The sequence below is a fragment of the Rhododendron vialii genome, chromosome 12a (genome assembly GCF_030253575.1).
Source record: "Rhododendron vialii isolate Sample 1 chromosome 12a, ASM3025357v1".
Lineage (NCBI taxonomy): Eukaryota > Viridiplantae > Streptophyta > Magnoliopsida > Ericales > Ericaceae > Rhododendron > Rhododendron vialii.
The window spans coordinates 6,865,276-6,877,475 of NC_080568.1; the positions used below are offsets into that span (position 1 = coordinate 6,865,276).

Sequence of the window (12,200 nt, forward strand, 5' to 3'; positions counted from 1 at the left end):
CAATCCACATATAATTTGATAGATAATTCAAAATGGTCTCGTTTAGTTTACATGCAGTTCAGTTCGACTAATTATTCGAGTTTAGTTCACTGTTGGCGGGAGTAAAAAAAAAAATGGCGGGAAACAACGACGCGTCGCCACCGGCGCCAGCGTTCAGGCTCCGGTGGGACGTGTTCCTGAGCTTCAGAGGGGAGGACACTCGCCACGGCTTTACGGACCGCCTCTACGAAGCCCTCCTCGCAAAAGGCGTCCGCGCCTTCCGTGACAACGAGGGCATGAGCAAGGGCGACGAGATCGCGTCCAGCCTCATCGACGCGATCCACGACTCCGCCGCCGCCATCGCCGTCATCTCCCCCAGCTATGCCTCGTCGCGGTGGTGCCTCGAGGAGCTCGCGACCATCTGCGAGTGCCGAAGGCTCCTTCTCCCCGTGTTCTTCAACGTGGACCCCTCGCACGTGCGGCGGCAGAAAGGGCCGTTCGAAGAGGACTTTCGAAGCCTCGAGAGTAGGTTTGGGGTGGAAAAGGTCGTGCGGTGGAGAGATGCGATGGGAAAGGCGGGTGGGATCTCTGGTTGGGTTTATCAGAATAGGTACTTCTCTCTCCTCTCTCTTCATTTAAATGAAGGTTTTAGATATCGGCCATTAATTGCAATAACGGTTTTCAACTTGGGATCGGATCCTCTGCGATCCAAGTTTTGGACAGTCCAAATATGGACCATACAATGGGAAGATCTATGGACCATACATTGAGAAGATCAATGGTTCGGATATGTTTGAAGACTCTTCGTGTTGAGTAAATCCGAACCATTAATTGCAATATTGGACGATTACCGGTGAGAGGGAAAATTGCAAGCCTACGGGTAATTAAGGCACTTAAAAGAATTTTTTAAAAATATTCCCTACTGCTACCACCGATTTCCTTTCCCGTATCGGTCGATACTCCCCCGCTACCGTTACCCTGCCAACTTGACCTTTACATTTTGTTATTTAAAACCTTGATTTCAATGTTTCTGGTAGGGTATCCCCAATGAAATTCAATCATTGGTTTAGTATTTTAATATGGTGTTTGTGTTTCGCATGAATGGAATAGTATAATGCTTCTAAAAGCCGGAGATGGATTCTGGTTCCTGTCGGGGTATTAGTTTTTTGATTCAGTTATAATAGTGTGTGTGTGTATATATATATATACACACATATATATATATAAGCGAGAGAGAGAGAGAGAGAGAGAGAGAGAGAGAGAAATCTACTCCAGTATTAAATAGTCTTACTCGGCTCCCTTTTTTAGTTTGAGAGAGATTATTTTAAGAATGCTTGGCTATACTTTAAACTGGAGTCTTGCTTCAGTCTTTTTCTTTTTGAACATGGCAAATTTGAGTCTTGACTCTTGATTCAGTCCGGAGAGGGAAAACCCAGCAGAATTCTTGTTCCAGCTTTCAAAATTCTGTCATGAGAGGGAGATAAGTCAGCAGAACTATGATCCTCCTAGCTTTCTTAGTTGTGAAGATGAGCCCAGAAGAAAACTAGCCTCCACACTGAGCCTACCTTTTTAATAGGGGTATAAGACTAATGATGCAGATGTTTTCTTGTAATTTGGATATGCTATTTTGGGTGAATCTTTTAGAAATTGGGTTACATAGATATGGTTAATTTAGCTGAACGTCTAATTGAATTAAAGAAATGCCTTGACGAGAAAAATATCTAAAATAATCCGACTATTAGAAGAATCATGTGAAAGTAAGCAACTTATTTTAGTGCAGACACTAAGTCGAGTTGACCGTGTCATATTTAACGTCCACTTAATATCCGCATTGTGATGAAGCTTTTGCACTAAGTCTCTCCCTACGTTTGCCTTCAAAAAAAGAAAAAGAAAAAGTCTCTCCCTATGTTGATAGGAGTGTCCTATCTCAAAGGAAAATGACTGTATCCTTCCAGCTGTTGTTTGTGGGATCTAGAGCCATAGTTAGCTTGATATCTGCCTTCATGGTCTACCTGTGCTGGCAATATTAGTTAGCTTCAAGTATGATAAGAAGGGACATGTGAGTCTTTCTATAATGTCATTTCCTTGAAGGAACTAATTGGATGTCACCATTGTAATACAATGGTACTGCCAGGGAAGCTTTAGACTTCAAGTATGATAAGCAGACTGAGATTGTGGTCCTTAATGTACTATGTTATTTTTTAATGGAATTCAGCTGTTTATTTTTTGTTGTTAAATTTTTAGTTCACTTGGATTTTCTCATGCATTGGCCATTTTTTTTGGTAGTTCTTAATTGCATTGACTTCTGCAACTTGAGAATAATTTAAGTAGCGTTTTTGTTCTGATTCCCCCGCTATCTTTATTATTTGGTATATTCCTTGTAAAATGGTAGAGTCTCTGTCATTCGGTTAAATTAAACTCCTTCGTAGGTGTTTTATTTGTTTCACAGTTGACTTTGTTTTCCAGCTTACTACCCAATTGGTGGTCAGCTTGTGTTAGAATATTTCAGTCTTTGCTGGTAAGCGATGCAGTACATGCAAAGCACTTTATTCGTTTGTGTGGTTATGCCTAGAGAAGGTCAAAGACACGATGTTGCTTGGTTATGACTGATTTACCTAAAGATATTTTAGCAAAAATTGCTTCTTGTTTAAATAGACTTAGTGTGACTTGTTTTCCATGGGTAAAAATATATTTAAGTGATGAAAAGCTTCCTCACTCCATACTTCCCATCTTGATTTTATGTTTGCTTGCCTATGTCCGCACACTCTCTTGCATGTGTTACTCATGTCAACTCTTTAGTGTATATTATCTTTTCATAACAACCACTGAGGAAAAGAACAGACCTTAAGGGGACTAACTACCATTGAGAAGCAAAGCCTAAGACCTCAAAACCCTACTCCTCTCTCTGCGCGTGGTCCCAAATAAATTTTTTCTATCTCTCTCTCTCCACTACCAAAAACCTCCCTCAAAATCCAAACCGAACAAACCCTAACCGTTTAGAACCCGAGGTGTATATTCTAGCCATAATGTTGGATTCAGGACTCAAGGCATAGAGAAACGAGCCCGTGTGTTTGCTCTTAGTTTTCTTTTTCTTTTTCTAAACTCGATTACTTCCTCATAATGAGTTGTAAAATAAGCACCCTTAGCCTTGTACAATAAGTAACCTGAACTGGAAGTTTAGAAGCTTCAAATTGTACGATTTTGAATGGGATTAACTGTTGTTTGCTTTTGGCTGGGTGATGTGGTGTTGTTAGATAGCATAGCAAGTTTGGGGAGAAATTTGACCGTTTATGGTAACAAGATGGTTCTTTCGAGGACTTTCCTTTGCTTTGAATTGTCTTGGGACCACCAATGTCTCATCCGAAATGGTCCAAGGAGCAAACACACAGCTGGGACATGACCTACGATGGTTCAAAAGTGGTAATTATAGTCATTAGGCCAAAGAAAACATATTTGGTTTTGGTTTTCTCTTGCCAGAATGCTTCTTTTTCTTTTGAACTTTTAGGTTTGAGTATATTTCAAACATGATTGTCAAAATTGGAAATTCATGATTCTGTTCAAGATTCAGTCAAAATCAGTACAAATCTATTGGTGAATCTATCGGTGAATCTATCTTGGGATTAAAGTGGCGATGAATGTTATACGATTCACAACTTGATTCCCAAATTATGGTACCTGCGATTCTTGAAAACACATCTGACAATTTTGAATCCCTTTTCCATCTATTATATTTGCGGAAAAGCAAGAGATATTCATAGAGTATTTATTGTGTAATCAATTCTTGAAGCATTTCGAGATTAGAGCATCCAGACCAGTTGTGCTCTTAACCCTTTCTCTATTATTTGTTCTTCTAGAATGCCGATGTAGATCTTATAGTGTTTTACGGCTATATTAATATCTACCCATAATTATTTTTCTCACTTTACCAAAAAAAAATTTGCATGGTTAAGATACAAGACAAATTATATTGACTCAACGCCCATGGAATAGATATCTCTAAGATGATTCTTTGGACAATTAGTATACAATAATATTTGAATCTCGGTAAGTATAACATCATCTATGAATGAATATTGTGTGTATCTCTAACATCATCTTGTTTCCTCTAGAAACCATGGCATAATCATTTAGGCTATATTGGATCATAGTTCAGGCCAGGGCTTAGAACCTCGGACTTTGCCATTCAAGCAAGCTAAGAATATTGGACTACATGATCTTTTTGGAGCAAACTTTTATTAGTTTAGGCCTTTGCATCATTGTAATGCATCTCTTATATATGAAATCATAAATGTACTTTTTAGTGTAGTTTTACAGCTATGACAGAATCTGTACGATTGACTATGTGTTCGTTTCATGATTCAGGTAAAGGCAATTTCAATTCACGCGATTAAATTTATATTTTGACGACTATGATCTCAAATGTCTCTGTGGTTGGCGAATTTCCTTAACATGTTAATTATAGGCTTTATTAGCAAGTATTTTTTTGTCCTAAGCTGTTTCCTAGTGATTTTAGAATTCCAACTATTAGAAACAAGGATAAAAGGCCTCTTGGCTATGAAGCTGTTGATTGAGTTGATAATATTCCAGAGAGAGTATATCATAAATTGTGTTTGTTGAGGGTTTTTTTCTGTTCCTTCAGTCATTAGTTACACATTTTCCCTGATTTCTGGATTTGCAAACATAGAAGTTCCTGACTACATTGTTATTTTAGTGGGGAGGAGGCTTCGTTTGTTATAACTTGGCAGTGTTACTTCTTGAGCTTTTGGAAGTGGGTATGACAACATCTACCAGAGGCGCAAGCTCAACATATTTAGTACCAGCAAGCAAATAATCTCATATAGATGACTTAGCAATTAACATAGATAAAGGCATGCAGATATTTTTAGGACATGGTATGAAATGGTGTCTTCAATGTGTAATGTTGATTAAAAAACGGACCCTCCTGATAAAAATATTCTCATGTACTTAAAAGTTTTTTTTTTTAAAGGCAAAAGAAACTCCGACTCTAGTTCTACCAACTACCTAAGAGATTATTAGCATGGGGCTCTTAAAGTAATTTACATCGTTCTCTTCGTGTTTGATCACTTGATGTAGCATGCTGGTAACTTTCTCCAAATTTGCCATTTGGTTGTTAAAACGTGTAGAAGTTTTCTTTCCTTTTTCTTCTTTTTTTTTTTGCATTTACCTACTACGTTCTCAATATGACATCTAATGGCAGCGAAGAACCTGGGTTGATTCAATTATTAGTCAGAAAGATTTTGGCTGAATTAAGCAACACACCAATGGGCGTGGCTTCATATGCTGTGGGGCTGAATTACCCCATTGAGGAACTATTGAGATTGTTAGATGTTAAATCCAACGGCATACGAGTTTTGGGGCTTCATGGAATGGGTGGGGTCGGCAAGACAACCCTTGCTAAAGCTGCCTTCAATAAACTTGTCAGTCACTTTGAACACCGCAGTTTCATTTCCAACGTTAGAGAGATGATGCAACAAAATGGTTTGATATCTCTTCAGAACAAACTCCTTGGTGATCTTTCATTGGGAAGGGCATCTAATGTAGATGATGCTAATGCTGGAAAAATTGCAATTGAAAGGATGCTTCATGAGAAGCGAGTCCTTATTGTTTTAGATGATGTTGATGATAGAAGCCACCTTGGTGCACTGGTTGCCAAAAGAGAGTGGTTTTATGAAGGAAGCCGAATAATTATTACTACAAGAGATAAAGATGTTCTGATTGCTCATCATGTGAATGAGATGTATGAGGTGAGAGAACTGGGTTCCTCTGATTCAGTAGACCTTTTCCGTTATCATGCATTGAGAACTAAAAAGGCCTCTGAAACTTTCCTGAGTCTGTCTCGACAAATTGTGTCCCTTACTGGAGGATTACCCTTGGCTCTGGAGGTATTTGGTTCTTTTCTGTTTGATAAGAGGAGAGTGGAGGAATGGGAAGATGCTCTGCAAAAGCTGAAGCAGATTCGTCCGCGCCATCTCCAGGATATCCTAAGGATAAGTTTTAACGGGCTGGATGAGGAAGAGAAGTGTATATTCCTCGATATTGCTTGTTTATTTGTTAATCTAGAAATGAGGAGAGATGAAGCAATTGACATAGTGAAGGGCTGCGGTTTCAGAGCTGAGATTGCAATCAATGTCCTGGTAGCAAGATCGCTTGTTAAAATTATGCAGGACAAGAGTTTTTGGATGCATGACCAAATTAGGGATATGGGCAGACAAATTGTTCGGCAGGAAAGCCTTGCAGATCCCGGTATGCGAAGCAGACTGTGGGATCATGCTGAAATTCTGACTGTCTTCAAAGATAGGATGGTATGAATCTTAGCTGCAGGGCTTACCTTTCTCTTAGGTCCTGTTTGGGAATACCAACTTTTTAATGGACATGCTATTTAATGTGTTTGAATTTAAATTCTATGACATTAGTTCTCTAATCCCCCACGCCTCGCTTTCTATTAGATTTACTGCATCTCCAATGGTTACCCTTGTAAACTACAATCTTTTTCTTTGGCTTTTTAAAATAGACAATATTTTCAGGACAACTCGAAAAGGAAAAGAAAGAACAAGAATATGGGACACAAGGAGTACTAGTTTACTCAGCTTGTTTTCCTTGTTACTAAAAATGGATATATTTGGGTACAAATTATCCGTCTGAATGTGATTGAGAATATGAGAATGCAGACTTGAGAAAAAGAGAGATGAAGAGAGACAATGTGACAGGGTTTAGTCATTTATTTTCTTTGATTTTTATCACAATTAGCTTCTTCTTTTTCTTCCTAATTTCTTTTAGAATGGCCTTTGTTATTTTTTGTCATATTCAAAGTCAACTCCTCAACCCAAATCTTTACACTAGTGCTCATTATATTCTCAATTTTGCTGTTCAAAAATAAAATCCAAATTTTATTGGTTCTTACTGAATATGATTCTTAATATTGTTAATTGTCCTTTAAATCTTGTTACCAAATATACTGTCTAGTCTCTCTTGAAAGTTTGTTTGAAACTTCATTACCTTAGTTAATGGGGTGATAATTTCGTATATATTCGTGAACCTGGTTTGGTAGGAACTTTGTGAAGAATCTGAACTCGTGAACCTGGTTTGGTGGGAACTTTGTGAAGAATTCAAATTTGTGAACCTGGTTTGGTAGGAACTTTGTGCAGAATTCAAATTCATAAACACTAGTGATTGTTTATTTGGTTCAATAGTTTTTGGTTAGTAAAGCACCGTATAACCGTCTAATCCTGAATTAGACTCCTACATCTTTACATGAATAGGTGAGTGGAGTCAAATATGTTTATCGATTTTATTAGTTGGTTACATTTGATTTGGATAGGACATAGTTTTGTCTTTAAACAGTATTCCAAGTTTTTTAAAGGTACTGTAAATACTTCCGACCGTTTATCTTTAAACAGTATTCCAAGTTTTTTAAAGGTATAGTAAATACTTCCAACCGAAAGAACACATCATATTGAAATTTTTGATCTTCGGACGAGTCATCTCAGTGCGTGAACCAGGGAAACCTTGTGTTTGTTCTATTTGTTTAGGCTTTTCCTACTATTTTTTGGGCAATAGAACTGTAGAGATACACATTTTTGCTTTTCTAGGCACCAGTCGGCAGTAACACATTAAATGAAGAAGTTTCTCAATGCATTTCTACTCCTACTGTATTGAACTGATTTCATTTTATATCCTTGTGATGAATGAAATTATTTTTGCCGATAAAAAAAAAAAAAAACACATTAAATGATGCAAGGAAGTAGGACCTTATTCTGCAACAAAACTAAATGGAGGTGTTAGTGGGTTTACCTAGCAAAGTCTCTTAGTGAGGTACTGGTGTCCAATCGGCCAATCCAGAAAAATAGAAGTTGTTGAGTTTGTCACACGTCACGGTTTCTGCAACATGACTGCTTTTATATTTTCTGGTGTCACCTTGAATGTAATTGTACTAGCTTAAATTTCTTACTGCTTTTCCTTCACTTGGCTCCAATTTGGCCTGTGATTCATGATTGGCACCAATTCGGCCTGTATTTCATGATACTGTACTAATTTTTTTCCTTTATATCATTGATGTCAGGGAACGAGATGTAATCAAGGAATCATTCTAAACTTTGAAAAGAATCATATGGAGGTGATCCCTGAATCACTTTCTTTGGACATATTCCAAATGACACCCAATATCACCTCTGTAATAACATACTTGATGGGTTTATGGAGAGAGTACTTCTACTCTGGAGCCAAGAAAGAGGGAGAGGTGACACTTCGGACTGAACCATTTCAAAAGATGGTTTGTCTGAGACTTCTTCAGTTAAGTAACGTGAGATTGGAGGGAAATTTCAAATGCATACCTCCTGAACTAAAGTGGCTACAATGGAGGAAATGTCCTTTGAAAAATCTTCCTTCTGATTTTTGTCCACAGCAGCTTACTGTTCTTGATCTCTCAGACAGCAAGATAGAAAATGTGTGGGGCTTGAGATGGTGGAGTTGGTACAAGAACAAGGTATGTTCCACTATTGCATCAATAATATGAGATGTTTGGCTGCTTTTGAATTTCCTCGTACCCAAGCTTAAATTTCTGGTGCCAGTAATTGGTCTTAGGTTTAGTGTCAAAACTTTATATTCCTCGACTTAGTGTCCATTGTTCAATATTGCGATGTGGCTGGTGAATGCTGTAATTTGTTAAACATGTCTAAGTGTGGAGTCTGTGGACAGCTTGGCTGAGGGTTGATTTTGCAACCATATATTATTTCCTTGGTAACACAAAATGCCTTATGTTGGTTGACAAGGTTTGGGATTCCATTGTGATTCTTTATTGTCGGAGAGAGTGTTCTAATGTCAGATAATTTAGTCTTGTCTTGTTCTGTATATGATTTGTTGAATGAATTTTGATTGAGAATGAATATGTAAAGGCTTCCCTGTGTTCATTTTTGTTATTCTCCTCTTTGCTTTTATTCCCTTTTGCAAACCTGTTGTCGATGAGGTTGTTCCTTGATTTTGGTTTCACATACAGTTTTGCATTGCAGCAGTTTTTTTTGACGGGCGCAAGTAAATCTTGGTAAATTTTCAGGTGGCAGAGAACTTGATGGTTATGAATCTTCATGGCTGCTACAACCTAACTGCTGTTCCTGATTTATCCAGGCATCACGCCTTGGAAAAGCTGATCCTTGAGCGTTGCACTAGTTTAACGACGATTCATAAATCACTTGGTGATGCAACTACTCTACGTCATTTAAACCTGAGAGATTGTTCTAACCTTGTGGAATTTCCAAACGATGTGTCTGGTCTGAAACATCTTGAGACCCTTATCCTCTCCGGTTGCTCTAAATTAAAAGAACTGCCGCAGAAGATGGATTGCTTGAATTCTTTAAGAAAGCTTCTTGTTGATAATACTGCGATAGAGCAATTGCCTGAATCTATATTCCGGCTTACAAAACTTGAAGTTCTCAGTTTAAACGACTGCCGATCCCTAAAGCGGCTACCCCTTTGCATAGGACAGCTGGGTTCTTTAAGGGACCTTTCACTTAATGGTTCTGCATTAGAAGAGTTACCTGACTCCATTGGCTTTTTGGTCAATCTGGAGACACTTAGTTTGATGTGGTGTAAATCGCTTACTGTAATACCTGCTTCTGTTGTCAATCTCAAAATGTTAGTGAAATTTTGGCTTAATGGTAGTTCACTGATGGAACTGCCAGCTTCTGTTGGTTCGTTATCCTATCTGAAAGAATTATCTGTTGGAAACTGTTCTTCTCTCACCAAACTCCCTGTTTCCATTGGTGGGTTGGCTTCCCTTGTTGAGCTTCAGTTGGATGGGACATCGATCATAGATCTGCCAGATGAGGTTGATGGTCTGAAATCTCTTGAAAAGCTTGAGATGAGAAATTGTGAATCTCTTAGATCGTTGCCAGATTCAATCGGACACTTGGTAACTCTTACCAGGTTGATCATTGTGAATGCTTCCATTGTAGAGCTGCCAGAATCCATAGGAATGTTGGAAAACCTCACCATGTTGAGATTGAACAAGTGTGTGAAGCTTTGCAGACTTCCCTCTTCAATTGGGAATTTGAAATTCCTCCACCACTTGCACATGGAGGAAACTTCAGTGACAGAACTACCCGAAAGCTTTGGCATGCTCTCCAGGTTGATGATATTGAAAATGGGAAAGAAGCCTTATCGTGAGGTATCTGAGGATGCTGAAACTACAGAGATAACTAATAAGCCGATTGTGCTTCCTTCTTCTTTCTCAAATATTTCCTTGTTAGAAGAATTTGATGCACATGCATGGAAAATATCTGGAAAAATACCAGATGATTTTGAGAAGTTGTCGTGTTTAGAGACTTTGAGTCTGCGTCACAATGACTTTCACAGTCTTCCTTGCAGTCTAAGAGGACTGTCCATTCTGAAAAGGCTTTTTCTGCCTCACTGTGAGAATCTCCGAGTTCTTCCCCCACTCCCGTCAAGTTTGTTGGAGTTGAATGCTGAAAGCTGTACTGCATTGGAAACTATATCCGATCTATCGAGTCTAGAGTATTTACATGACCTGAACCTTGCGAACTGTGTTAAGTTAAATGATATTCCAGGTCTCGAATGCTTGAAGTCCTTAAGAAGGTTGTTTATGAGCGGTTGTAGTTCCTGCTCTTCAGTGGCTAAGGGAAAACTTGACAAGGTTCTGCTCTCTCTCTCTCTCTCTCTCTCTTTCTCTCTCTCTCTCTCTCTCTCTCTCTCTGTAGATAGATTTTCTTGGCCTTGGATACGAGCATTCGATGTAGAGGAGAATAGTAAGTGGGAGACCATGTAAACTCAAATCGTATCATTTTAGGCTTTGAATCCAAAAAATATGGGTACTGAAACACGTCTTAAACACTTTGTATGGTACATTATGAAATATTCTCAGATAACATGATATGGGTTTTTCAGCAAGGTACTTGTGTTCAAATGGTATTTAGGGTAAATATAGATTTTCTACTTCCCATCCATGTAAAAGGTTAGAACTATATATTGATATTAGCTTCTTTTTCTCCAAATATCCTACAAATTAGAGGGATTTTTTTTCTTTCAAGAAATGGGAATTTCATTGCAAAGCTGAAATCCAGCTGAAAGAGTATACAAAGTACAATGGGAGTATATGTACAATGCGTATCATGTGTGTGTGTGTGTATACATATATGTATATATCCCGTATTCTGCATCTTAAATAGCTCTTTTATCTGAATGCAGCTTGCCTTGAAGTATATGTACAATTTAAGTATCCCCGGAAGCGAAATCCCAGATTGGTTCACTCCAGAAGTGATTTGTTACTCGAAGCCCAAAAACCGTGTGATCAAAGCTGTAATTGTATGCGTTGTCGTCTCTATAAACCATCAAATACCAGATGATTTAAGAGACCAACTCCCTGTAGTGGCGGGTATCGAAATAAAGATCCTTAGAGAGAACAAACCGAAACCAGTATTTACCACTGGACCGCTTTTATCAGGAGTACCGAAAGATGATGAAGATTACTTCTACTTGTGCCGTTATCCAGATTGTCACCCACTAGTTTCTCTTTTACAAGAAGGCGATAAGATTCAAGTGGCCAGGCAGAACCCTCCTGTGGTCAAGGGGGTTCAGCTAAAGAAATGTGGGATTCATCTTGTTTTTGAAAACGACGACGATTATGATGGAGATGAGAAATGGTTGCCCGAAGGTCAACAGTCTGTATCACAGAAATTGGCAACGTTTGTCGGATCTTCTGAGGAAGGCACTCGTATAAGGGATAGCGTTTCTGAGAATGATGGAGAAACGGTAGGGAGGAAACAAAGCAAAGGACTACTGTCATCTAATCATCGGAAATATTTGCTGCTTCTCTTCGTCGCTCTTCCGTCTACCTTTCTGCTGCTGAGTTGGTTGGTATTCATGTTCTTTGCTTAGTGCTCTTGCTTCTCTCTTTCCGTTTCCGCAATGCTTCAAGTTCCGCCGGTTAGACGATTTTCAATTGTTTTGTGATGTTATTGTTTGTATGGTTCTTTGAACTCCTCCTTTTTCGGCCATCCATACTGTAAAAATTTGAAATTATTTGCTACTTGATTCAGTATCATGGAAAGAATTGAATCTGAGTTCATTTCTCATGGCAACCATATTTTACTACGCACTGAATCACAAGCTTTTGTGTTACTCCCTTTTATCCTTCTCTTGTTGGACTCCGGGGTAGAAGTCATGACAATACACATGCTATTCAAAACTGG

General features: G+C 38.5%; 1 protein-coding gene across 1 annotated transcript; it reads left to right on the forward strand.

Moving 5' to 3' along the window:
• LOC131310337 (disease resistance protein RPV1-like) lies at window positions 1-12,089 on the forward strand. The gene is made up of 5 exons (XM_058337301.1): window positions 1-589; window positions 5,198-6,302; window positions 8,060-8,482; window positions 9,050-10,645; window positions 11,197-12,089. The coding sequence occupies exons 1-5, from the start codon at window positions 114-116 to the stop codon at window positions 11,884-11,886; spliced, it is 4,290 nt and encodes a 1,429-aa protein (XP_058193284.1). The 5' UTR covers window positions 1-113; the 3' UTR covers window positions 11,887-12,089.
• Window positions 12,090-12,200: the final 111 nt, after the last annotated feature.